Source organism: Manis javanica, chromosome 8, assembly GCF_040802235.1.
Source record: "Manis javanica isolate MJ-LG chromosome 8, MJ_LKY, whole genome shotgun sequence".
NCBI lineage: Eukaryota > Metazoa > Chordata > Mammalia > Pholidota > Manidae > Manis > Manis javanica.
Window position 1 is genome coordinate 29592324 of NC_133163.1, and position 23648 is coordinate 29615971.

The window sequence follows — 23648 nt, forward strand, 5'->3', positions numbered from 1 at the left end:
TCTGGAAAAAAATATACACAGGTGCGCATAGAGGCATGGAAGTGTGCACACATACCAGGACGGTGATGAGGAGGCCCGAAAGGGACAAGACCACACAGCTCACCCAGCTGGGCATGCTTTTCTGTCCACTGATCACAATTTGATGAATGTAACTGGTCAAGGAAATAATTTAGCTTCCATTTTCTATCAATTCTCAAAGTTGTTTCTAAATTAAGTTTCTAATCACTTCAGCAGACTCTAAGTCACTTAACTAAGAACCTAGAGAATACAACAGGACAAAGTTTGCAGCCATGACCCTCCTGGGGTGACTCCCTCTCCTGAGACTAACCACTATACTGCAAACAGAAACACCTACACCTTTGGGCCCCAGTCAACAAAATCGGCTTCCAACTCTGAGAGCACTGCACACTTCAGAGGCCAAGAAAGCAGAGAACCACAGCAGGCTTCAGGGGTCCTCCAAGCTGAGGTGGGCAGAACAAACCCTTCCATATGGTCATGCATAGGTCTGGCCACCGATGACATAAACTCTGAGCATGTGCTTGGGACTTGATGGGGAGGGAGGCAAGGTTCAGAGAAGGCTTTCAAGAATTGTGAGAAGGAAATGAGAGAAGCATTCTTAAAGAGTCTGTGAAGTTCTAAAGGTAAGTGTGTAGACTTACATTTGCTGGACCGAAGAGGTGGCTTTTGGGGACTAGGGGTGGGTGTCCATCAGGCAGTTCCTCTGATTGATTCAAGAACACATGTCTTACTGCCAGGAGGTTTGCCTGGCCAGGGCAGGGGGCTGTGAGATCACAGGGCAGGAAGTGAACTGGGAGTATTTTTGGAGGAGGGGATCTTAGGACAAAAGGCACTAAAGCCCTTACAGAAAGGTTTCTGTGAACAGGGGAGCCACAGGTGTGTCTGCAGAGCTCTGAGAGACCATGCCATCTGAATGATAATGCTCAAGAGTGTAGTATGTGCACTGTGAGTAGGGTACACTGGAATGATAATGCTCAAGAGTGTAGTATGTGCGCTGTGAGTAGGGTACACTGGAGAAAGAAAAAGGCTAATATAAATCCAGACAAGAGGTGTGGCTGAAGTGAGAGATTTGGAAAACACTGTCTACTAATTATTAGGAAGGGTGGGTGGTGGCGGGAAGGGAGCCAATGAAGAGGAACTGGGAACCAGCACTTCCTGGAGAGTACAACAGAGGTAAGTGGACCGGCCCAGCGGGCCTTTGCTAACTGCTATTTACTGCAAGTTTTGTTCTGTACCTTAAAATTCTTCTGGGATTCAGGCGTTGGGCTTTCAAGGTCAATGAGTTTCTTGAGATCCTCCTCAATGGTGGACTTGGAGGTCGGCTTAGGGGATGCCCGGAGGTCCCTGGTTGAGGCACGTGGCCTAGTGTGGGCTATTTCATTGCCATCACTCTGATGACGCCTTGAAAGAAAGGGAAGAAGTAGTAGAGACTAAGTCGACAAGGTTGCCTAAGGACATGATGATGGACTCTGAAGCATGTAAGTCACTGGAGAAATATTAAAGGAGAGAAAAGAAGAATTACTTCTGTTCAACTACATTACAATCTACTTGGATAAATGCTTGTTAAAGAAACAGAACCAATTTGCAACACAAATAATCTAATGAATACATCACTCTTTTACAGGTAACTGTTAGCTCTACTAAGCCAAAATTAACAATAGGCTTACAAAGAAAAGACCATGGGGTATGAACCCAAATGCAACCTTTGTACAAACAAAAATGAAATAACTGAATGAATCATTTATTTTTGCTGTACTACTTTGTCAAAAAGTTCATTATCTTCAAGGGTAGTCACTTTCTAATATTTCCTCTTGGGCCTCCAGGCCCACTTAGGAACTGCATGGAAGGCTGTGATTAGCATCAGCAAAGAGACAAGTGTGGTGTTGGCATGAGAGGGTCAAGTGTTACGAAGTTTGTTCTTCAGATATACTCTTTCCGATTCTCAAACCGGAATGTTTTACCATACATCTTATTTAAGAAATGAGCTGGGGAAGCATTTAAGACAAGTTTTACTTAGGGAGAAAAAAAGGCAAGAAAATCTCCCTACCAAACCAACCCCTCCCCAGCCCCAAGCCTGGCCTCCCCTTGTAGGAAATGGCTTCAGCCTTTTCTCTTCTCTGTCATATGAAAAGCAAACCACCCAGCTAGAGAAGCAAAAGAATTCTTACTTTCTTGTGTCCATAAATCCCACGGAGTTTATGGTTCCTTCGGGTTTTTTCCATCCAATCAGGTACTTGCTAGTAGCACCCTGGCGAGGGTAGAAAGTCCTAGGACCGGAGGAGGATGAGGACAAGGAGGAGAAGGAAGGTGCAAGCTGTGAGGAGGTGGCAGGATGAAGCTCTTCTTTAGGGGAGCTTCTGGCACTGGTGAAGACAACTGGGCTGGCGGAGTGTCGGGAGCTCATGGTACTGAGGAGAAGCAGGACAAAGAGAAAACAACCCAGGTGTGCATGTGTGCACCCCGGGGTCAACACGTCAGCTATAAAAGTGTCCTCCAGGATAGGGGTGATGGCTGGGTTAAAGAACGGTGAGTACTGCATAAAACATTAATGGGGTTGGCTGGCTGGCTTTCCTTGCTTTCTCACTGTAATTTAAATGTCTGCTGTCAAAGTAAAAGATGGGGCCAACATCACTAGGCTTAGTCTCTACTTTCAGTTAAAAAGTTGAAGACTGTCTGGAATGCTTTGAAACGAGCTGGCCCCACTCAAGTCTGTTATAGTTAAGTGTAGAAGACGCAAGTAATGGGAAAATCAACCGAAAGGTCCAGCAGTCTCCGTGGCTGGCTGGCTCGGTTTCCTCAGAACTAGGTGTCATGGTGATGTGCCACAAGCCCAGGCTGAGGAGGGGAGAGGAGGCTGGGTCAGGCAGCCAGTTCTCCACACACTCCCACCCAAGGCCAAAGGGGCACACTGAGGTCTCCTTCCCCAAGACAACTGGAAGTAACACTGACTACCTAAAAAGCTGTTCATTGGAATGAAACTGGACTACTATCTTATACCATACACAGAAATCAACTTAAAATGGATTACAAACTTGAACATAACACCTGAAGCCATATAACTTCAGCAAGAAGCACAGGGGCAAAGCTCCCTGGTACTGGCCTTGGATATGGTTGCTAGGACTTGACACCAAAAACAAAGGCAACAAAAGCAAAAATAAACAAGTGGAACACATCAAATTAAAAGGCTGCATGCACAGCAAAGGAAACCATCAACAAAATGAAAAGGCAACCTACAGAATGGGAGAGAATAACTGCAAATCATACGTGGTAAGGGGTTAATATGAAATATATAAAGAACTTCTACAATTCAACAGAAAACAAAATGAAACAATCTGATTAAAAAACAGAGGATCAGAATAAACATTCTTCCAAAGACAACGGCCAATAGAAAAATGAAAAGATGCTCAACATCACTAATCAACAGGGAAATGCAAATCAAAACCCACAATGAGGTGACACCTCACAATGGTTAGAATGGCTATTATCAAAATGTCACAAGATAACAAGTGTTGGTGAGGATGTGGAGAAAAGGGAACCCTTATGCTCTGTTGGTGGCATGTAAATTGATGCAGCCACTATGGGAAACAGTTTGGAGGTTCCCACCATAATAAAAAACAGAACTACCATATAATCCAGTAATGCCACTTCTGGGTATTTATCCAAAGGTAATGAAAATACTAACTTGCAAGGTACCTGCAAGCCCATGTTCACTGCAGTGTTATTTACAACAGCCAAGACATGGATGCAATGTAAGTGTCCATTGTATATATGCTGTGGAATATTATTCAGCCATAAAAAATAAAGAAATCTTGCCATTTATGACATCAATGGACACTGAAGGTATTTTGCTAATGAAATAAGACAGAGGAAAACAGATTCTGTATGATCTCGCTTATATGTGGAATCTTAAAAAATCTAGCTTACAGAAACAGAGAACAGATTGTAGTTGCCAGAGGTGGGGGATGGGGGGAGGAGGCATGTGAAATGGGTGAATTGGCCAAAATGGTACAAGCTTCCAGTTACAAGATAAATAAGTCCTGGAGATGTAATGTGCAGCATGGTGACTAAAAATAAATTAAAAAGCTGTTAAACCTTGGGAAAAGTTGACAAAACTAAAATCTATAAGACTAAAGGAGAAAGCATCCTACTCATTACATTCTAAAACTCAGAAAGGCAGAATTTTCAACACTGGGGGTGAGAGATTAAGTTGACTGCAAGCTGGAAGGCCATTCACTGGAGGATCACACACTTCCTTCCCGGTGATCTCGCAGGCCCTGGGCTCACACTACTCCAGCCCGGCTGAGTTCTCCAGCTTAGGCTGAGACCAAAGTTGGCTGACTCTTACTAGGATGAACTTTGTTACTGAAGGTTGGATCAGCAGGATGTGGTCTCAAAGCATTCCTCAACGGCTCTTCCACTTGTCAAAACTAATGGTCCTGATTGAGAGTATAGACTTTAGTTAATAATCATCCATATTGATTCCTAACTATAACAAATGTACCCCAGTAATGGAAGACGGTGACAACAGGGGAAGCTGGGTGAGGGATATATGGGACCTCTCTGGACTATCTTTGCAATTTTTCTGCAAATCAAAACTATTCTAAGGTAAAAGTTTATTATAAAAACTAAGTAAAAAACAAACAAAAATATCCCCACACAAATTAAACCCTACATCCTGATGGTGTTGAGACAATAATATTATGGAGATGAGTATGAATCTTGAATCTCCACCTCAAGCCTTACCTAAAAATCAATTCCAGCAGGATTGTGTATTTAAAGGTAGCTCTGAAGATTCTGGACTGTCACATGGAAGAACATCTTTATGACAGAGGCAGAAATTTCTTAATAGGATCATAAAGGAAAGGACTGAACCCCATTAAAAGTAAGAACTTCTATTTGTCAAAAGACACAGAGTAGAATATATGTAAAACATATCTACAACAGTGGGATCCTGTCCAGAATACATAACTAACTCCTACAAATCAACAAGACAATAGGAAAAATGGCCAAAGATCTGAAAAGGAATTTCTCAAAGAGGATATCTAAAAGGCCAATGAACAGTAGTGTTCAACATTACCAGTTATCAGGAAAATGCAAATTAAAGCCACAGAAAGGGCCCACTACATACCTGACAAAATCACTAAAACTAAAAAGACTTAAAATATCAAGTTCAAGAGAGGTATGAAGCAGGTAGAACTCTCACACTGCTGGTGGGGGTGTTGCAATCACTTCAGCAAACTGGTTCACAGTCTGTGCTAAAATTGAACGTACGTATATCCTAGGACATAGCAATGCCACTCCTAGGCAAACAAAAGAAATGCACACATATAGGTATGGGTACCAAAGCACATGTACAAGAATCTTTAATAATCCAAATTGGGAACACGCCAAATGTTCAACAGTGGAATGGATAAATGAATTGTGGTATGTTCTCACAATGTAAGTATAATATGGCAACAAAATAAAGTAATGTCGCCTGCAACATATAGATGAATCTCACCAATGTAATGTTGACCTAATAGACACCAGATACGTAATAATGATATGGTATGATTCCATTTATATAAAGCCACAAAATAGGAAAAATGAGTGTATGATTTTAGGATTCAGGACTGTGCTTACTTTGGGGAGGAGGTGGGAATGACTGGGGAAGGCAAGTGGGCGGAAGGGTGTATGGATGTTGGTAATGTTCCAGTTCTTGCTATGGGTAGTGATTCATGGGTATATTCATTTTATGAAAATTCACCCTGATGTAGGCCTATGACCTGTGTGCTTTTGCATAAGTATGCTATACCTGAATGAAAACACAGCCACAAAAATAAAAGTAGAAGATCCGGAAGAAGAAGGCCTTTTCAGTCCACAAGGCTCTGCAACAGAATGGAGAGAGCAGGGCCAAGGGCGTGGGGAAGAACAGGACACGGAACAAAGGTGATCTGGAAGGTTTTCCACCCTAATTGGGCCTTATTACTTCAGATCGAATATAACCATGGCTTTTGTTTTTTATAGGTAAGAAGGAACTGGGATCAAACTTGACAAAAAACATGCAAAAAAATAAATAAATAAAAAATAAAAATAAGAGAAAGACTAGCTAGACTCTAATCCCTCTAACAACTTTCCCCTCCCCAAATTTTCTAGCTGGAGGGGAAAGAAGGAACCTCTCACAAAACTTCAAAGGACAACATAACTTAAAGCAATACAAATCCCATTTAGTTTTTACCTCTACATAACATATCAAGGCCCATTTGTTCACTTTTAAAATCAAGGAATGCAAAATTCTTCCATGAATGCAGTACATTAAATCAATAAAAACAAAATAATAGGTCTTTGTTATGGAAAAGAGACTACATGTGGAAAGGTAAATCATAAGAAAAAAGGAAGCAGGATAAGACACAGAAGCAGACAAATTTACAGAGAGCAGTACCGGGAGTTCCAGATTAACAGTGACATGCATTAGTGTGGAATACACACACAAGCCCCTGAAATGGTCAAAGTGTAGCCTTTGGGATACCTTAGCAGAATATGAAGGACTTCTGGTTTTTTGTTATTTAGGGACATCTAATCTTTGGTTTGCAGATTTTTTCACCGGACTACGCCTACCTCATATAGATTATAACAGAGATGTGGAGACACCCCATGCCTCAACTGTGGTTAGTGCCTGAAGCAGGTCCCAGTAAAGTGAGTAGCAATGAATTTAGAGTCTAAAGTACACATGTCCCATATTGGCTAATCAGTGTGCTTGCTTCACCTGCCTTGGGTAGTATCCACAAATCAGTGCAAGTGTTTTTGAACTACTAGAGTCATTTCTCACACTTTAGCATGTTAAACTACAACTGCAGGCCCCACCTGAGTTTCTGATTCAGTAGGTGGGGTGGGGTTGGGGAACATGAGCATTTGTACTTCCAGTGCGTTCCCAGATGAGATACTGTTGTTCCTAACTCATACTCTGAAAACCATTGTACCAGAGGTACATCTGAATTGCCCGTATTTTATATTTCTCAGCAACAAGTATCTGGATACAACTTTTGGTATCTATGCTGGTGAAAGCTGCCAGGACCTTCAAAGACTAAACGTGTGGTCAAAATAGAAATAATTACCCATGAGAACAGAAAGTAAATTGCAGAATCCATTAATTTACAGATCATTCTTCCATGTTTTACAAAATAACTATGTTGGTTTTAGCCATAGTGTATGCACTGCATAAAAGGGATGTTATAGAAAAGGCTTAGAAACATCAAAGGGGAGAGCAATACATACAGCATATATGGTTTTGGAGCTCTTTTCTTCCTGCATGAATTTAATTACTACCATTATTTCTCTGAGAGGCATTCAATAAATTTTTGTACTAGATTACAAAGTCTTTGAAGGCAGGGGTTTATCTTTGTATGTCTAACAATGCCAGAGTACAGTAGACTCTGAGCAAAATATTTGTTGAACAAAGTGCTTCTCTTTGGCATTTATGTAACACACTATACATTTAACTTCATCATTGTGTTTATAGACTTTCTCCTCCTTGTTAAATGTAATCTCCATTAGGGCTGAAATTTTGCCTGTCTGTCCCCTACTATATTCTCTATGCCTCCCTGGCCATTGGAGGCACTCAGTCAATATTTGATGAGAGTAAGTTAATTAGCCATCCATTTTAAATGTAAGAGAAAGTTATGCAAGAAGATTGTGTATTTTACTCATACTATATTTAAAACTGGATGTCGCTGTACTTTTATTGCGAGAAATAATTAAATCTACAGGCTTTGCTTCTGTTTAACAAGTGTATTTCTTAAAAAGATAATCGTTTAAATAAGACCATACACCCTGATTATTGGTTTTATCTGTGAACATGATGGCTGACCCTAGCTCCCAGGTGTGAAATAATAGCACACTTTTGTTTCCTAGTGGTTACAATCAAGACAGCCCTACTTAACAACTGACTGGATTGGGAACAGAGGTAAAAGCAAAAACAAATGAGTAAAATTCATTGGTAGTTTTTAATGTATACACCTCACAAGCAAGGTGAGTGCTTTGGTACACATGGCCTCTAATTCAGTGAGTGCATGAACATCACCTGGTAGCTTTTAAAACACATTCTTGGGCCCTATCCCAGAGATATTAATTTAACAGAGCTGGGGTGGTAACTAGGTTGTGTATTTGGCAAAACCTCCCCCAGGTTTGCATACCAACTGAGAACTAATCAGTTGAACTACTCATGTTATGACTGTCAAGAGTCCAACCTCATACTGTCAAGATCAAGAAGGTGAAGCCATTGGAGCAGTGTTTCTCCAGCCTGAGGGCACTTGCAGGTGTTGATAGACATGAAGATTCCTTGCCTTACGTCAGATCTTTTAGAGCCCCAGAAATCTGTAGTTTAACACACCCTAAAAGGATTCTCATGTCCCTAGACTTTAAGAACTATTGCATGAATGCCTCGACCCCTCCCACTCTAAAGTGGGTGGCCTCCTTCCTCTGTGGCCCTATCCCTGGGCCCAGCTGTGGGTGGGGATCCTAGAAACTGATGACCCTGCTAGCCCCAAACCCCGTGGAGGGATGTGCACCCCCACACTTCCCCTGAGAATCTTCAGTGGTTTTAATGACAAAACAACTAAAATGAAGTTGGTAGCTTCGCACTTTTTAAAGAGGAACTTTGTGGCTGGATTTTTTCATTGTTCTAGAGATTTCATGTTAATGCAATACAGCGCAATTCCGTTTTACCCACGGCTAGTTAGACCTCTCCACAGGAATTGTGTAAGAAGGTAATGAGCCAATAATATGGAACCGAAAGAGAATAGCAGTACATATGTTAGCAAGTGACAACTGCAGGAGCTGTTACTTTTTATATTGTATCCAAACTGCGTTGGACTGTGAGTATGGCCACACTGGAACCAGGAGGAGTCTCGCCAGGGTGCCCCCTGGCGCCCACATGCGGAGACCACTAGGTGTATTTCGTATCTAAACTACCAGGCATTTCCTCTCTAAAAATGGACTACCTGTTGATTCCTTAGGGCATTCCAGGACATGAAGTTTGAAAAGGAAGAGGATACACATACATACAGCCTCACAAAAAAAGAGAAGAGGCAGTGGCATAATTGAGCTCCTGGGACGCTGAATCAGCCCGAGCTTCTCATCCTGACCTGATGCTCAGGTGAGAACATGCATGAAAGGCACCATATCCTGGTTACTTTACATGTGCAGCTGGGGTAAAACTTGATGGGAAAGGATGCGAGGTGGCCCATCTGCAGAAACGGCTCATGGCAGCGAGTGCCATTTAACAAAAGGTGGGGGACGACGTCTGCTTATCACCTGGCAAAGGGATGGGCCACAAAGGATGGGCAGCCTGAATGCTGTGAGTCAGAGGCCCAAGTGCCAAAGCTAAGGGGGCCTGGGAAAGGGTTCTGCTCTTTTGTATCACCACCAAGACCACCACCTTTTGAGGAAACATCTGCCTGCCACTCTATGCTGCTGAAAGCTGCCGAGGGAATCTCTCGGAGTCATCTACTGTTCAGGCACGACACAGGGAAGTTTAGAAAGGCCTGCTAAGGATGGTATTTTCAGGGGGGAGAGAGCAGCAACCGGGCACCTGTCAAATGGCTATGACAATCTGCACAAAGGCTGAACGTTGGCCTGATACCAAGGGGAGGGGAGCTGACCGGGTTTCCTGTGAGTACCTGTACAAATAAATAAGACACTGGGCAACAGGTAAGGTGGAGGACGATGACAAAGGAGAACTCCTCCCACTGTGTTCAGCACCAGCTAGTTCTGTCCAAGACTGGGCTCTACAGTTTAGGAGGGCTTCAGGAAACACTAATTCTAAAGCACTGGGGGAAAAGTGGAGTAGGAATGTTTAATCTGGCAGTGGGGATATTCCAAGTCTGAAGTGACTTCTTGACTGAAGTCAAGAAAACTGTTCATCTACCACAGGAAGACATTTAGTATGTACAGGGACACATGAATACATAAAGCATAGGGAAATGAGCTGCTAGGCATACACAGCACAAGAGGCCTCGGGTCCACAAGCTGAACAAGTCAGCAACACTGAGCTAGTTAATAGGAAGCTAACAAGACAGCTGTGAGCACTGCCATCTTTCAGGCACAGCTGAGAAGAATGTCATGTCTAGCTTTGGCATCTTAAAAAGGATAAATAAAATGAAGCAGGAAACTTCAGAAGCAAAAATACAATTACAGAATGAGACACCTAAAGGATAGTTATTAGGGTCATGGGAGATACATGTTTGTGGAAGGCAAAGTAGTAATAACTACATTAAGGAGGTGCCGGAGAGCTTAAAAAAGAAAGAACAGAAAACCTTTTGTCTGAAAAGGACATTGACAGTTTGCAGCAGATTTGATAACCTTTTTCATTCTTAAACATAAAACACAACCATTTAGTAAGTGGGCCAGGTATTAGATTACACATAAGGAACAAGCTCAGGGAAAAGGCACGGCTGGCTGAGGGCCACGTGGCTGGATCAGTGGTTGAGTAAGATCTGAACCTGGATCTAAGGATTTAACATCTATTTTCCCTACATTTTGCTCTTGACTTGCCTGGAAATGGAAGGCTGTTAAAAAAAATTTTGTTTTGTTTTGTTTTCAAATCGCTTCTTGTTGTTATCTACAAATTTTACAATCAAGACTTTAAAAACCTTCATATAAGACTCAGCTCAGAAAAACCATTTATTCTCTCTTAAGTGTCCCTTTAAGCTGCAGCTAGAAGAATTTCAGATAGGAATGTATAGGACAAAATTTTGAAGGAGGAGAGGACTTGTTCAGTTCTGAAATTACTCAGAAAAGTTGTGGAACCTCTCTTCCTGACATTACCTTCCACCCTAACCTTTTTAAACAATTCTCATCCTGGTAGGATGGTTTGCATATGACTAGGAATGGACTGTCTTCTCAAAATTCCTCTTAGTCTTATGATTCAATGGCATTTGGGGAATTTGGGCTTTCCCTATCAGCTGGATGAACAGATTAGTTGCTTTGTAGAACAAAGTAATGATAAACTTTCTGTTGGTTGGCTCAGCATCAGGCAATCTAACACTTGTGGCTTGACAGAGGTCTCATTTCCTCAATGTTCACTTGGAATTTCAACCACAGTGGTTCTGTTTTTCAATCTTTGAGGTTAGCCGAACATTATAAAGTAGGATGAAATCACCTACTCCCATAAGCTGGGAGAAATGGGAGAAATGGGGGCAAGACAGCTTAGGAGAGATGACTTGGAGTTCCATTGTATAAGAGCAAAATTAAATATTGTCCTGAATGTTCATTGTGTGTGGGGCCACAAAGCATAAGTTACCGATGAAAATGATCCAGAAACATAAGGTAAGCACAGACAACCACATGTTGAAGTTCTGGGTTTGTCATTTTAGAGGCTGCATTTTTTATGAATTAGTCCATGAAATTCAGAAAAATAATATTCTCAACTTAAGAAAAAAATGTAGATGAGAGGCAATTGTTAGTAATTAAAAAAAAATCCAAGCAGAAGAGATTTAAGAAGGAAATGTTACAGATAAAGATGACAGAATAACTTCTCAACAAAGAAGGATGGTATATTTTTCACATACGTAGGATGCCAAAGAAGGCAGAGAACAAAACTTAAAACACATCAGCTGGAATACACACACAGAGGGCCCCACACATACTCCAGTATGTTATGGTAGCCTGAGGTGTGCCTTAGTGTTCAATGTAAACTAAATATAAGAAGCCCTTTTTTACCTCTACTTTTAAGAAGCATACAGTTTTTCTGGCATGAATAGCTAGCTTATTAGGTCAACCAGAAAAAGCACATTCATGAAACTCTATGGTGGTGGTGACAACTGTAGGCAGACATCTTTTCCTGGACTTAAATCAGCCCCTATGGTGAATGGCAGACACTGACCAACTTATATCCAGATACTGGTTGGTATTTGCATATAAGCTTATGAACTCCTTCCCTGTTGTATCTTGCAGATTGAAAAAAATCTTACACAGAAATGACTGCAACTTCTTGCTGTCCAAGGACTTTACGTACACTGTTACAAACACCTAAGAGTCCTAAGAGTACTACAGCTCTGTGTAAATACTGATCTCTAAACTACTAGCTTTGAAATGAAGCAGTGATTTTCTGGAGTCAGGAGTTGAGGATGCACTAGTTTTGGACTGGTTTATTAGTGGGGGCCTTGAGTTATGAGGCAAAAAATGAGTATATCAGTTACATTAAGGAAATGTAAGTAAACATTCTATTTGTTCATCAAAATGTATCGAGCACCTGTCTATTATGCTTACAGTGGCACATGATATGCAGAATGCTTCAGATGAACATACTGGGTGAGAAATCCTCCAATACTGGATGGCAACATAATGTTTGTGACCATATATAACTGGATATTAATCAGCTACAGAGCCCTGAGGTGGCCTCAGGAAGCAAGAGGAAGACGCAGAGGGCTGGCTAATGAGATGCAGAAGCCTGGACATTCAGGCCAGGCCAGGATGTTACAGGAGAAGATCTATGTGCAAGTACAAGATGGGGTTTTTAGCTTTGTAATTTGTGCTTGAAATCTAGTTCTGACGTTGGCAATCCCACTATTTAGCAGGACTAGAGCTCCTGTATGTGAACTAAGTAGTCTTTGGTCACTATACAAAGCTGGCACTACCCACTGCCAAGGCCAGAACTTTTAAAACCTGAACCCAGCTGGTGAGACTCGATCAAAATCTGAACTATCTTCATCTCCTGTAAGTTCACCACCAGTCATTTTTTGAGTGGTTTAATACCTGAAAGTGAAATAGCAATTAAGAAAAACAAAAACAAAAATCTCCCCCTAAATTTCCAAACTTGTTAGAAAACACATAGATATTCTAGGGAGCAACACTGCAGAGCAATTAAAGACTTTTCAACTGTAGAATGTTATCAGTATATATGGTTTCTCTTAATGACATTGGACTATAACAACTCTATGTAATTTACCAACTTATTAACGCAGTTCTCATGGGATGCCACAGAAAACCTGCACAATCATCAACAGGGAGACTGGAGGACAGGGGGTAGAAACACAGCCCAGCCAGAAATGCACACTGGAACATAATCACTGTAATTTAGATTTGTCACCAAGTCCCAGGTACAAACTCTTTCATGCACTGTCAAGAGATCGCCACATTAATTGCTGTTCCTGTCTTCCGAGGACACAAACACTCTAATTTGCACCAATTTTAGATTGTCTAGAAACATGCATTTGGTGCCTAAGACCCTCTTTCTTCAGAAAAGGAAGTCTGCTAAAGGTGATTATCCAGCTCACTCTGCCAAGATCAACAGACTGAAGTCAAAGTACCCCATTTACCGGAGTCTAGAAGTGAATGTGACTCAACCTATCAGTGGGTGGGAAGCCCTAACACCGTCCCTGGAAGGCCACATTCTTCTCTTCTCCACTAAGTTTGACTTTCAACAGAAGAGTTATGCCTAAATGATGATTCAAATGATTTCTGCCTGGTCAGTTTGAAGCAGAAAATTCAGATAATCCTTTGAGGCCTTCAGGCAGCTCCAGTCAGCACATTCAGATAATGCAAGGCCAGGTGTCTACTTTCCAGGGGGGAACTTTGTAGATCCCCAGGGATTTGTTAGATGACACAGCTGACATTCATGCTTCAGCTTCAGAGGTCTACTCCTTTCTCAACCTTACTCCATGATGATGCCTTTCTAGATAAGACCTCTATCACTGACTTTCTCCTGCCATCAAATTAGACCAGAGATGGAGTATCCCTCTTAAAAGAATATCCTCCTTTCAAAATGAAGAACTGAACACCAAAGAGAGAGGAGTCAAGCCAAACCTAGGAACTAGAGAGAAACTATTCTGAACTGAAAAATGGTCGGAGGCAATGCAGAGGGTACGCGGAGGGTGGGGCATGCCCAAACAGCAAGTAAGCGTCATAATTCTGAGTCTTGTGATTCTATGTCACATTATTATGGTATTTGATGCCCATGTTCTGCTTTTCCAAATACTTCCTTAGCCCACTGAATCAAACATTTTACTCTCTGTATTGTCAAAAGGTTAATTGGATGCCTGGTACTCAAGAACACTGAAACTATTTTCCCAACTGCCATTTTGCTTTGGGGATTGTGTAGTTTCCAGATTTGTCACTGTCATTTTTTGTTACTGCAATGTGGTAGTGGTAAACTGAAAGAAAACTCATGAAATGCTTCATAACATGGGGCCAGTCTGGAATTTTAAAAGATGGGAAGCTCAAAAACCTAATCCATAACAACACAGAGACAATGAGAGAACTGAATATTTAACTAATCAACTCCAAAAAATCCAAATGAAATAGAGAATGTCTCCTCTCTCACTAAGATTATCTGGGGTTTACTGACACACTATGTGCCTGAGTTCCAGATTTGAAATTCAGCTATTTTCTTTAGGGCATAATAATAAAAAAGGCCCAGAAGACAGTAAGTTAGATGCTGTCACACAAGCTGATCAATGGCTGCCAACAAAAAAAGGTCAAAGGGGAAACCACCATGGAGATCAACAGGCCCAAGAAGATAGCACGGGCTGTTTCCTTCCTAAAAGGAAGACTCTTATCATACTTTGGATTTTAGGCTCAAATCCAAAAAGGAAATGAAAAATGGCATATATTTTGCCTACCAAAGTGATCTCCAAGGATACAGGGGAATGTGTATTTTCCTATTCTCACAGGTAGATGGGGTGTCTAGTCCTAGCTACCCTTTTCTGTTGGATCCCCACCCCCACCCCCAACATATCACTGTCAGGAGCCAGTTACTGAAAAAAATTACCATGCAAACACTGGGTAAGTGATGTTCTCTGAGAGAGAGGCAGTGTACGGGATGTGTTCAACATTATAAATAATGCTGTTAGTCCTAGGAAAGACCTCTTTCTGTTAAAAAAATGTGGTCAAGATTTTCTTTTAATGTCTTCAAAACACAGTTCCACTCATATTCTCTATCACTAGCTGAAAGCCAAAATCATGAAATTCTTCCTACTTCTGATATGCGTACATAAAATTTTTATAAGTCAAATACAACTTCACAAAGACTAATCTGTAAACTTGTTTCACAGTTTAAAATAATGCATTAGGATCACAGGAAGAAGGTATCTGGGTGGCAAAGGTGCTAAGTATATAAAAATAACTGTTACTACACGAAAAACCTCCTTTCTTTATATGCTAGTGAACAACGCGGAGTGGGATGAGGCTGCAAACTGGACTCAGGGCTGGGCTGGGAAGCGACAGGCAGTTAGTTACCTTGTGTGGGAAGCAGCGTCATTTATACTGAAAGTGCTGTTCTCCCTTGTCAGGGGGCTGGAGCCGGCCTGGCTCTTGCTGAGGATGTCCAAGCTCAGGGAGGATTCTGTTTTCCGGTCCATGCCGTGGCTGTCTGTCTCCAAAGTCCGATCTGCCAGGGAGATCACCTCACTGGAACTATGCCACAGGGGTGCCACTTTCTCCTTGGCTGGCCCTGAGCGAGGTGATGACGTGGCAGCCCCCAGGGAGGCTGTGCTGCTGTGGCTGGGGCCATAGGAGGTGGTGTCAATGCCGCTGTCTGCGGAGGTGCCTTGCAGGTAGTTGTAACTATTGAGTTCAGACTCTGTGCGGTCCCCGTCATACCACTTCTCATCACTGTGGGCACTCGATGCATTGCTGGAGAGGGTATTGCTGCTAGAGTGGCTCGAGTAGTGGCTATCAGACTGCAAGGGGAGCAAGATGTACTTCAGGACGGGCTCTGCTTGTGGGACACCAGGGAGTAATGCGAGAGTGACCCTGCGGCACGGTCCCTGGTGCGGGGCTCTAAGGCACACAAATCCCACTGACAAACCCGACTAAGACAGGAAGGGCCTAGACACACTGATTTAGAAGTATCCAGGGCAGAGAGGACTGAAATTGGACTTTTTTGAATCCATTTTTCATTGACTGATGTGAAAGTATCAATAGTATTGAGATCATTTTAATTAGAAATATGCTGAATTCTAAGAGTTGTACTGCTCAAGCATAAATAGAAGGAGGAATGTAAGACTTATTCCTAAAGAGACCCCCTTTTCCTTCCCTAGTTAGTGTCTGTTTAGGAGACAGCTTTCTAAGGAGTACTTAAAGGTTAAGTTTACACAGAGGTGCCAAGTTAATTCAACGATGGGAAATTGTCTTTTCAATAAATGGTGTTGGGACAACAGGATAATACACATGCAAAAAAAATGAAGTTGGATCCTTACCACATAGAAAAATAAACTCAAAAAGACAAAAAAAAACACTAAATGTAAGAGCTAAAACTATAAGATTCTTAGAAGAAAACATAAGTGTATGTCTTCATGACCTTGGATTATGGAGTGGTTTCTTAAGATATGACACCAAAATCACACGCACACAAAATCAAAGAATAAATTGGACTTCATCAAAATTAAATACTTTCGTGCTTCAAATAACCCAATTAAAAAATGGGCAAAAGGCTTGAAAAGACATTTTTCCAAAGATATCCAAATGGCTAAGCACATGAAAAGATGCTCAATATCACTCGTCAGTAGGCTAATGCAAATCAAAACCACACAAAAAATGAGATAGCTCACACACACTAGGATGGCTATAATAAAAAAGGCAGACCATATGATAGCCAGCATTACTGGTGGGAATGTAAACTGGGGCAGCTGCTGTGGGAAAAGTTACAATTCCATTCTTAGTATCTACTCAAGAGAAATGAAAATATATGTTCACATAAGAACTTCTACATGAATGTCCACAGCAGCATTATTCATAAAAGCTGAAGAGTAGAAACACCCAAATGTCCATAAAATTGATGAATGGATTAAAAAAAAATTCTACATCCATACAATGAAATATTATTCAGTCATAAAAAGGAAGTACTAGTACATGCTGCAAAATCGATGAACCTTGAAACATCATGCTAAGTGGAAGAAGCCAGACACAAAGGCCACATATTGTAGGATTCAATTTATATGAAATGTCGAGAACAGATACATCAACAGAAACAGAAAGCAGATTAGTGGTTGCTGAGGGCTTGGAGGGGATGTGAAGAATCAGAGTAACTGCCTAGGATATAGTGTTTCTTTTTGGGGTGATGAAGTTGTTCTGGAGTTAGATCATGGAGTTGGTTACCCAGCTCTGAATACACTAAAAACCATGAAGTTGTACATTTCAAATGGGTGGATATCATATGTTATGTGAATATCTCAATTAATAAAATGTACACAATCTTTTCTCCATGGTGGCTTGGTGCTTAGAGAGAACATTTTATAGTTACCAAAGAAATAAGATTTCAAGATATCTGAATAAAGTAGTATTTTACAATAGGCAGAGGCAGGAAATTTGGATACTTGGTGGAGACTACAAGAAAAGAGAAGGAATATAGTGTGGGTGTTGCTGAGGGAAGAGACAGAAGGAAAGCACCCAAATTTCACCTGAAAGAGAACAATCTCTTCCCTTAAACAAAAATAAGTCCCAGTTACTGTACTGGTCTACTCTAGCTTTCCTCACTAACACCTTGCACGTTACAAGGCCTTCACTTGTGTTTAATACTTGCAGGGCAGACCTTCTTTAGCTCCGGACCTATGCTGTGGGATTTGGTAGCCCCAAGCCATGTGCGGCAATGAGCACTTTAAAGGTGGCTAGTCTGAACTGAGGTGTGCTGAGAATGTAAAGTACCTAACGGAGTCCTAAAGAAATGTAACATGATCACAATCATTCATTTAAAATTTTCTAGTAGCCAACTCTTAAAAGTAAAAATAAAGAGGTGGAATTAATTTTATATATTTTATGTAACCCTATCTATTCAAAATACTACTTTACCAAGTAATCAATACAAAAATCGTTAGTAAAGCAGGGAAACTGACAGATCAACTGGAATGATGTGTCATTTATTTATAAGTACAGCTGTGACAACAGCATGTTTTGTCAGTAAATCTGCACACAGCCTAGAGCAGGGTGCTTGCTCACGCATGGGCGTGCTCTCTCCTCATGTTTCTTTAGTTTCAGTATTGATTTCACTAGAGAAAAACTTGTATGAGCCTTTCATTACGAGTTCTGAGCATCTTATAAATTTCTAAATGTGAAACAAAGTGTTTCCTCATCTTATAGAAGGACGTAATTATAAATACACATTCCAGTGCATAGACAGACCAAAGAAGTCAACTGTATTTAAAGGGGGAGGAAATGATAATCTCTAATTCCCAGTTCTACTTGTAAGTGATAAGGAATTGTATAGAACTACGGTAAAAGGACAAAAATCTGTGTAGCTGTGGAAGACAAGAGAAGCAGTTGGGGGAGTGGTTGGGAAGCTGTGTGTCTGTCACCTTGACTGATGCTCCAATCATATCTCATTTTGCACTGTATAGGCAAATAAAACCCACTTCTAGCACGTTTTTATTCCTAACATTTTAGGATTGTTTGTGACTGGATCACATGGGCTTCCACCCAGATCTGTGCACACCAAAGAGGAATTTCTCTTTATCTTAAAGCAACCATAGGGCCATTGCCAACAGAATTCAAGGGTCATGGCAGCAAAAGCCCACTTTCTGTGTGGGTGACTTCCTCTCCGACCATGGGGAAGGAAAAGCAGAGCAGACCTGTACCATTTTCACATTGCAAGGAATCTTGTCTTTTTTATTATTTCACAGTTAACTTACATGCCCTTGTTTGTTTGGAGACAAATGAACCACTGGATCCTGCCGCATTAATCTCCCACTGGGGCTCTCGCGGAAAGCTGGCAGTACCTTTGATACTGCTGGGAGATGGCATGTTGGCTCTGGAATACAGCACAGGACATTATGGTGCAGGCACTGAACAGATACCAGCACATGTCGACAAATGAAGACGGCTTGCCATTGCATCTCTCAGTTCACTGACCAGCAAACTGAATTTCAGCAATAAGCTTGTTGAGAGTTTACACAATAGACAGCATGTCAGAAACTAAGTGGCTGATGGGTAAAGCTTGCAGCTGGTGACAGTGTGTCGCATCAGACACGTTAGCGTAGCCAAGTACCACCAAACCAAAGGCCATGAACAATGCGGCAAAGTTAGGAATCGACTTTCGGTTCTGGGGGGAGGTCCAGAATATATGGATTAAATATATGAAATTCATTCATTGCAAAGTGTGGCTAACCTAGCTTGGTCTATATTACCTAGACAAGCATGGATGCAATCACATGTTACTTACCATGACACTTTGGAAATATTTTACCTGTATATTCATGCTGCTCGAGGACAAAAGAATTGAAATCCTGAGGTCCTCTATAACTGTAAGCTAAGCACAACAGAAAAGACACACAGCAACTAGTTTACTTAAAACAATTGCTTCCTTTTGGACTCCAAGGTGGTGTTTGAGGTGGGGTTCCAAAGATGAAAGGTAAGTGATTTCGCTTCTTTAACACATCTATAGCTAACAGCAACAATTCTGGACTTCTGCAGTACCATTCCTAACCTTCCAGTAAAGGACAGAGCAACATACTCTTTGCTCTCAACCTTTTCCAAAAGCAGAGGCAGAAAAGCAAACATCCTCTGAGATGAGTGAGCCAATTGATCAAGTTAAACTCCTTGTCTCCGAGGGGGCACCAGTTTATCACACATTGATGTACAAAGAGAGGGGGGCTCCAGCTACCAAGTAAGAATCTCAACATTTTCAGTCAGTGACCTGGAAGTCTGTAAGTAATTCTGTCCTTCCAAATAGAGTGTATAAAGGTCAGTTCTTCATACACTCAGTATATCACACTGAGTAATGAGAACATAATTATTTTTCTTGCTTTCTCCCTAGCATGGCTTATACTAACTAAGCTCCAGATTCCTTCTGATGTGCCTGTTAGAAAAGGCTATGTTACTCTTCTGGAATGTTAGAATATCAAAAAGTTGTAAAAATCTGTTTTAGCATTTTACTTGAAGCCTTAGGTCTTGGACAGAGAAAGGCCACCCATTGGTGCAAAGGCTCCTCTGGCAGGCTCTAGAGGTATCTTACTTAAAAAAAAAAAAAAAAGAGTATATCTTACTGAAAGGATAAACAAATGTGTTTAAAAGATTCATTGATATTAATTTCAGAGTCTTGCCTATCAAGAGTGGGAAGCCACCAAATTAAAGTAGATGCAAGGGAAAAAAAAGACTAATAGGAGGTTCATCTGAAAGAATGAATAAGTCTAGGATGAACCTTATAATAACCCTTTCCAGTCCCAGGGTACCTTTTCATTCCCCATGTGACTGCACATGAGTGGGAAGTGGGACCCTGAACACTGCACAAAGGGCTTGCTGGCAGCTTTGTTCAAAGTTGCACTAGGAGCCAAAAAAAGCCGCTAAAGTCATGCTGATGAAGGGATTCTTTCCACATGTCGTTTCCATCTCAACGGTATCAAAACATATGGGATTAAAAACATTCTGTCAGGAGCAGAACAGCAGATCAGAATATGCTCAGGTTTTCTGTGTTGGGGGTGGGTGGGATGAGAGTGGGTAATGACAGATGGCTTCAATAACAAGGCACATCTCACTGAAGTCAGTAGAACAAAGCCTATCTTCCGAACCTAAGAATTAATTCTCTTCCTTAACTCCAGTCTTAGCTGAGTACATCTCCACTCCCTTTTGTGTTCGTGGTTGGTACATGTACATGGGCACACTCATTAGAACAGAACAAGACAATGCATCTGCAGAAAAAATAAAAAGATGGGTCTTTGCCTTTAAAGTTTATCTTCGTCAGCCCTGAATTTTACTTTTTTTTTAATCCCACACTGATGGTAATACTAGAGGTAAGATAAAGGAAAACACCCCACCTAATTCAAGTCCCTGATGTATCAACTGTTTTGACTCTAAATCCCTGGTGCCACTGGTTTGAAACTTAATCTTGTTTCATGGCAAAATTTTATGGTATCAACTAGTGTTATGGTGTCATTGTAGAACAACTGCACATATAGCAAGAAAAAGGGCAATGTGCCAGAAATGCAAATGAAGGCTCCCTAATGCAAATCTTTCCCATCCAGCTGTTTTATACTGCTAAGGCGACCTAGCTGACAGCTTCCTGGGCGGGGGGACACAAGGAAGGGAGGAAAGAGATCCTAACCAACTACATATGTGACAAAACAGCTATATCTCTTTCCCACTTTGTACAGTTTGGTGTTTTTTTTTAAACTGGACATAGGCATACTGATGAATCTCTCTGGGCACTCCCACTGGGGCAAACCAACCAGCCAAGGCAGGGGGAGGCACTTAGCACACACAGGGTCTGGCAGGCAGTATTTTCATCTTGGTGCTCTGAATAATTCCTCTGTCTGGTTTTCAAATTCAGGGTCACTTAGAATTCCTTGCCATTTCCCCCCAGGTCCTCTTTGTTGTTTTCACTTACACATAGTCTAACGAAGACTTACTTTTGATTCACATTTAATTAACCAGGGCAGTATTATGGAATGAATGCTTTGCTGACACCATCAACGTGGCCAGAGTCACCCTGGTATAAAATAACTTGTTTTTTGCAGAAATTAGTGACTTACCCATCTGGTCGGCAATGCTATCTTCACTTCTTTGCCAGCTGGGTGTGGACTTTCCGCTACCACCAATATCTGACTGGGTATTCTGTCTGTCAATGGAGGCCGGGGATCTGCGGCTTACTCCAAACCTGCGGTCATTTCCCCAAACACAGGCAAAGACAACAAATATCAGGGACAGCACCCGGGAGGGGCAGGAGTCCTGGGTGTAGTGAGCTAAACTCTCTCATCAGGTACTACTGGTTCGGCTTTCATGCCTGTGCTTGCGTATTCATCCTTGTGCACGTGTACATGGGTGATGGCACTGTGCGTGTTATGGTCAAAATACATCACTCTATTCTGAAAGGGTATGTATGCCAAGTATACATGCTGTCCACAAGGGCAGGAGCCATGTAGGACTGAGCTGACCTAAGGCACATACAATTAGAAACCAAAATCTTTTGGCCCTGTATAGCCAAGCTCAGACTGTCATTCACAGCCAAAGGAAAAATTTCACCATCCTCACGTTCCGTGCGTATTTTTCAATTGGTACATTTCAGGGGTTTCTCTTAACTTTGGTCATCTGCTAAATCATTAAGTCAGTGATTCTTGGGACAAGTATTTTCTGAGCACTTGCTCTGAGATCTGAAAGATGAAGACTGCTATCATTTACATTCACTGGGACCACTTTGAAAATGTGTATATTTTAGACTGCCTTTGTGAAAGGCAATTTGGAAGTAGGTAAACTGGCATATGTAAAGGCAAATGTCTATTTCCAGAAAGAACCTTTACTCATTTAATGAGCCAGTTTTATTTTTCCCTGTATAGAACAATAATATATGCTTAATTAAGGCATATGCCTTATCAGTGTCTGCAAAGTAAATACTGAGCCCATGAAAAAGGGAGAGCATAAAATGCAAAGATGCATTTGGAAATTCACAAATCTGTGTGGTTACTAATGAACTCATGCATAATCTGTACAATAAAAGACAAAACAGGGTCTGAATTGATGATACATACAACACAGGTGTCTCATTTGCTACAGACAGATAAATGCCTGGAGAGAACCAGCAAGTGGTGTACTGGGAAGAGCAGGAACCCACTGGGAGAAAGAAGACCTGGACCCACATGCTAGCTGACACCCTAAAGTCACCCAAGTTTTGTCTCCATTTCTTTACTTGTAAAATGGCAATTCCATCATATGGATCCAGGAAGAAAAAAAATCTGGGTAAAAGCATTTGCAAAGTAGATAAAGCTATAAAATATTTTAGTAACATCTACTGTAACATCTCCCTTGTTACATTTTTGCACAAATGATAATCATTTACAAACTCAGTCTCAAGCCTCACTGAACAGAATTTCCATTATTAAAAACAACACCCTGATTTATGAAAACCAGTGAAAGTGTTTAAAAAAGAGGATTCACTAATTACAATCTTTGGCATCTCCTCTCCAAGTAAAGTCCTTGTTTAGAATAATGAATACGCTCAAACTGGCCCTATGATCCTACTCTAAATTTGCACTAAATTAAGACTAAGTCAGACATGGATTCTAAGTTAAGAGGTTTCTCTTAACTTTGGTAATCTGCTAAATCACTAAGTCAATCATTCTTGGAATGATTTTTACTTTTCAGTAGCCATAGAAACTAAAGACAGCTTTTAAAACCTCTGAATTTAAAGCCAGACACTTTTCGGTCAGTCTGGTTTTAAATGCATGATAAAGTAAGGCTGCCTTTAATTCTGCCTTGAGCAATGTTTTCATCCAATGAACTTGTAATTTCAGTTCTCACGCCCCTCATTTATTATGTGTGAGGGCACTGGGGATACAAAGATCCTATCCTTAATGAGCTCAGAAAAAACTTGATTCGACATTCAGCCTCTTTTTCAAGTGCTTGATTGTCCCTTAGTTTGGAGGAGCACTTAGTAGTTTGGGGGTCACAGTTCAGATCTGAAGGAGTAGGTGCTCATTTGGCAGATACATGAAACATGGTCGGTGACCAAGAATTCTAGCTTGCATGCCAGTCCACTTCTCTGCAGAGCAGGCTGACCGCTTTGAAATATCTACCTCATAACGGGCTGCAGGCTTCTCTGTAGCCTTCAGTTATTGGTCTTAGGTGCCCTCAGAGCCAAGTTTGGACGCCCTCGCAGCAGTGCCAGAGGAAAGCAGTCGTGGCCTCCAGCCTTCACAATTCCTTATCTCCAGGTTCTCCACCCTCAGTTATGC

General features: G+C 41.3%; 1 protein-coding gene across 15 annotated transcripts in view; it reads right to left on the reverse strand.

Annotated features, from left to right (window-relative positions):
• Window positions 1-23648, reverse strand: part of SIPA1L1 (signal induced proliferation associated 1 like 1) — a 394992-nt gene that overhangs the window by 15270 nt on the left and 356074 nt on the right. For 11 of the 15 annotated variants that reach the window (XM_073242187.1, XM_073242190.1, XM_073242199.1 and 8 more), the window contains 6 exons: window positions 21453-21577; window positions 19172-19234; window positions 18618-18736; window positions 15232-15674; window positions 2187-2426; window positions 1254-1419 (listed from right to left, as the gene is read on the reverse strand). In XM_073242187.1, coding sequence (XP_073098288.1) covers window positions 1254-1419; window positions 2187-2426; window positions 15232-15674; window positions 18618-18736; window positions 19172-19234; window positions 21453-21577 — 1156 coding nt within the window. The remainder of the gene's footprint in view (window positions 1-1253; window positions 1420-2186; window positions 2427-15231; window positions 15675-18617; window positions 18737-19171; window positions 19235-21452; window positions 21578-23648) is intronic. The other 4 variants (XM_073242200.1, XM_073242198.1, XM_073242197.1 and 1 more) reach the window with 2 other exon arrangements.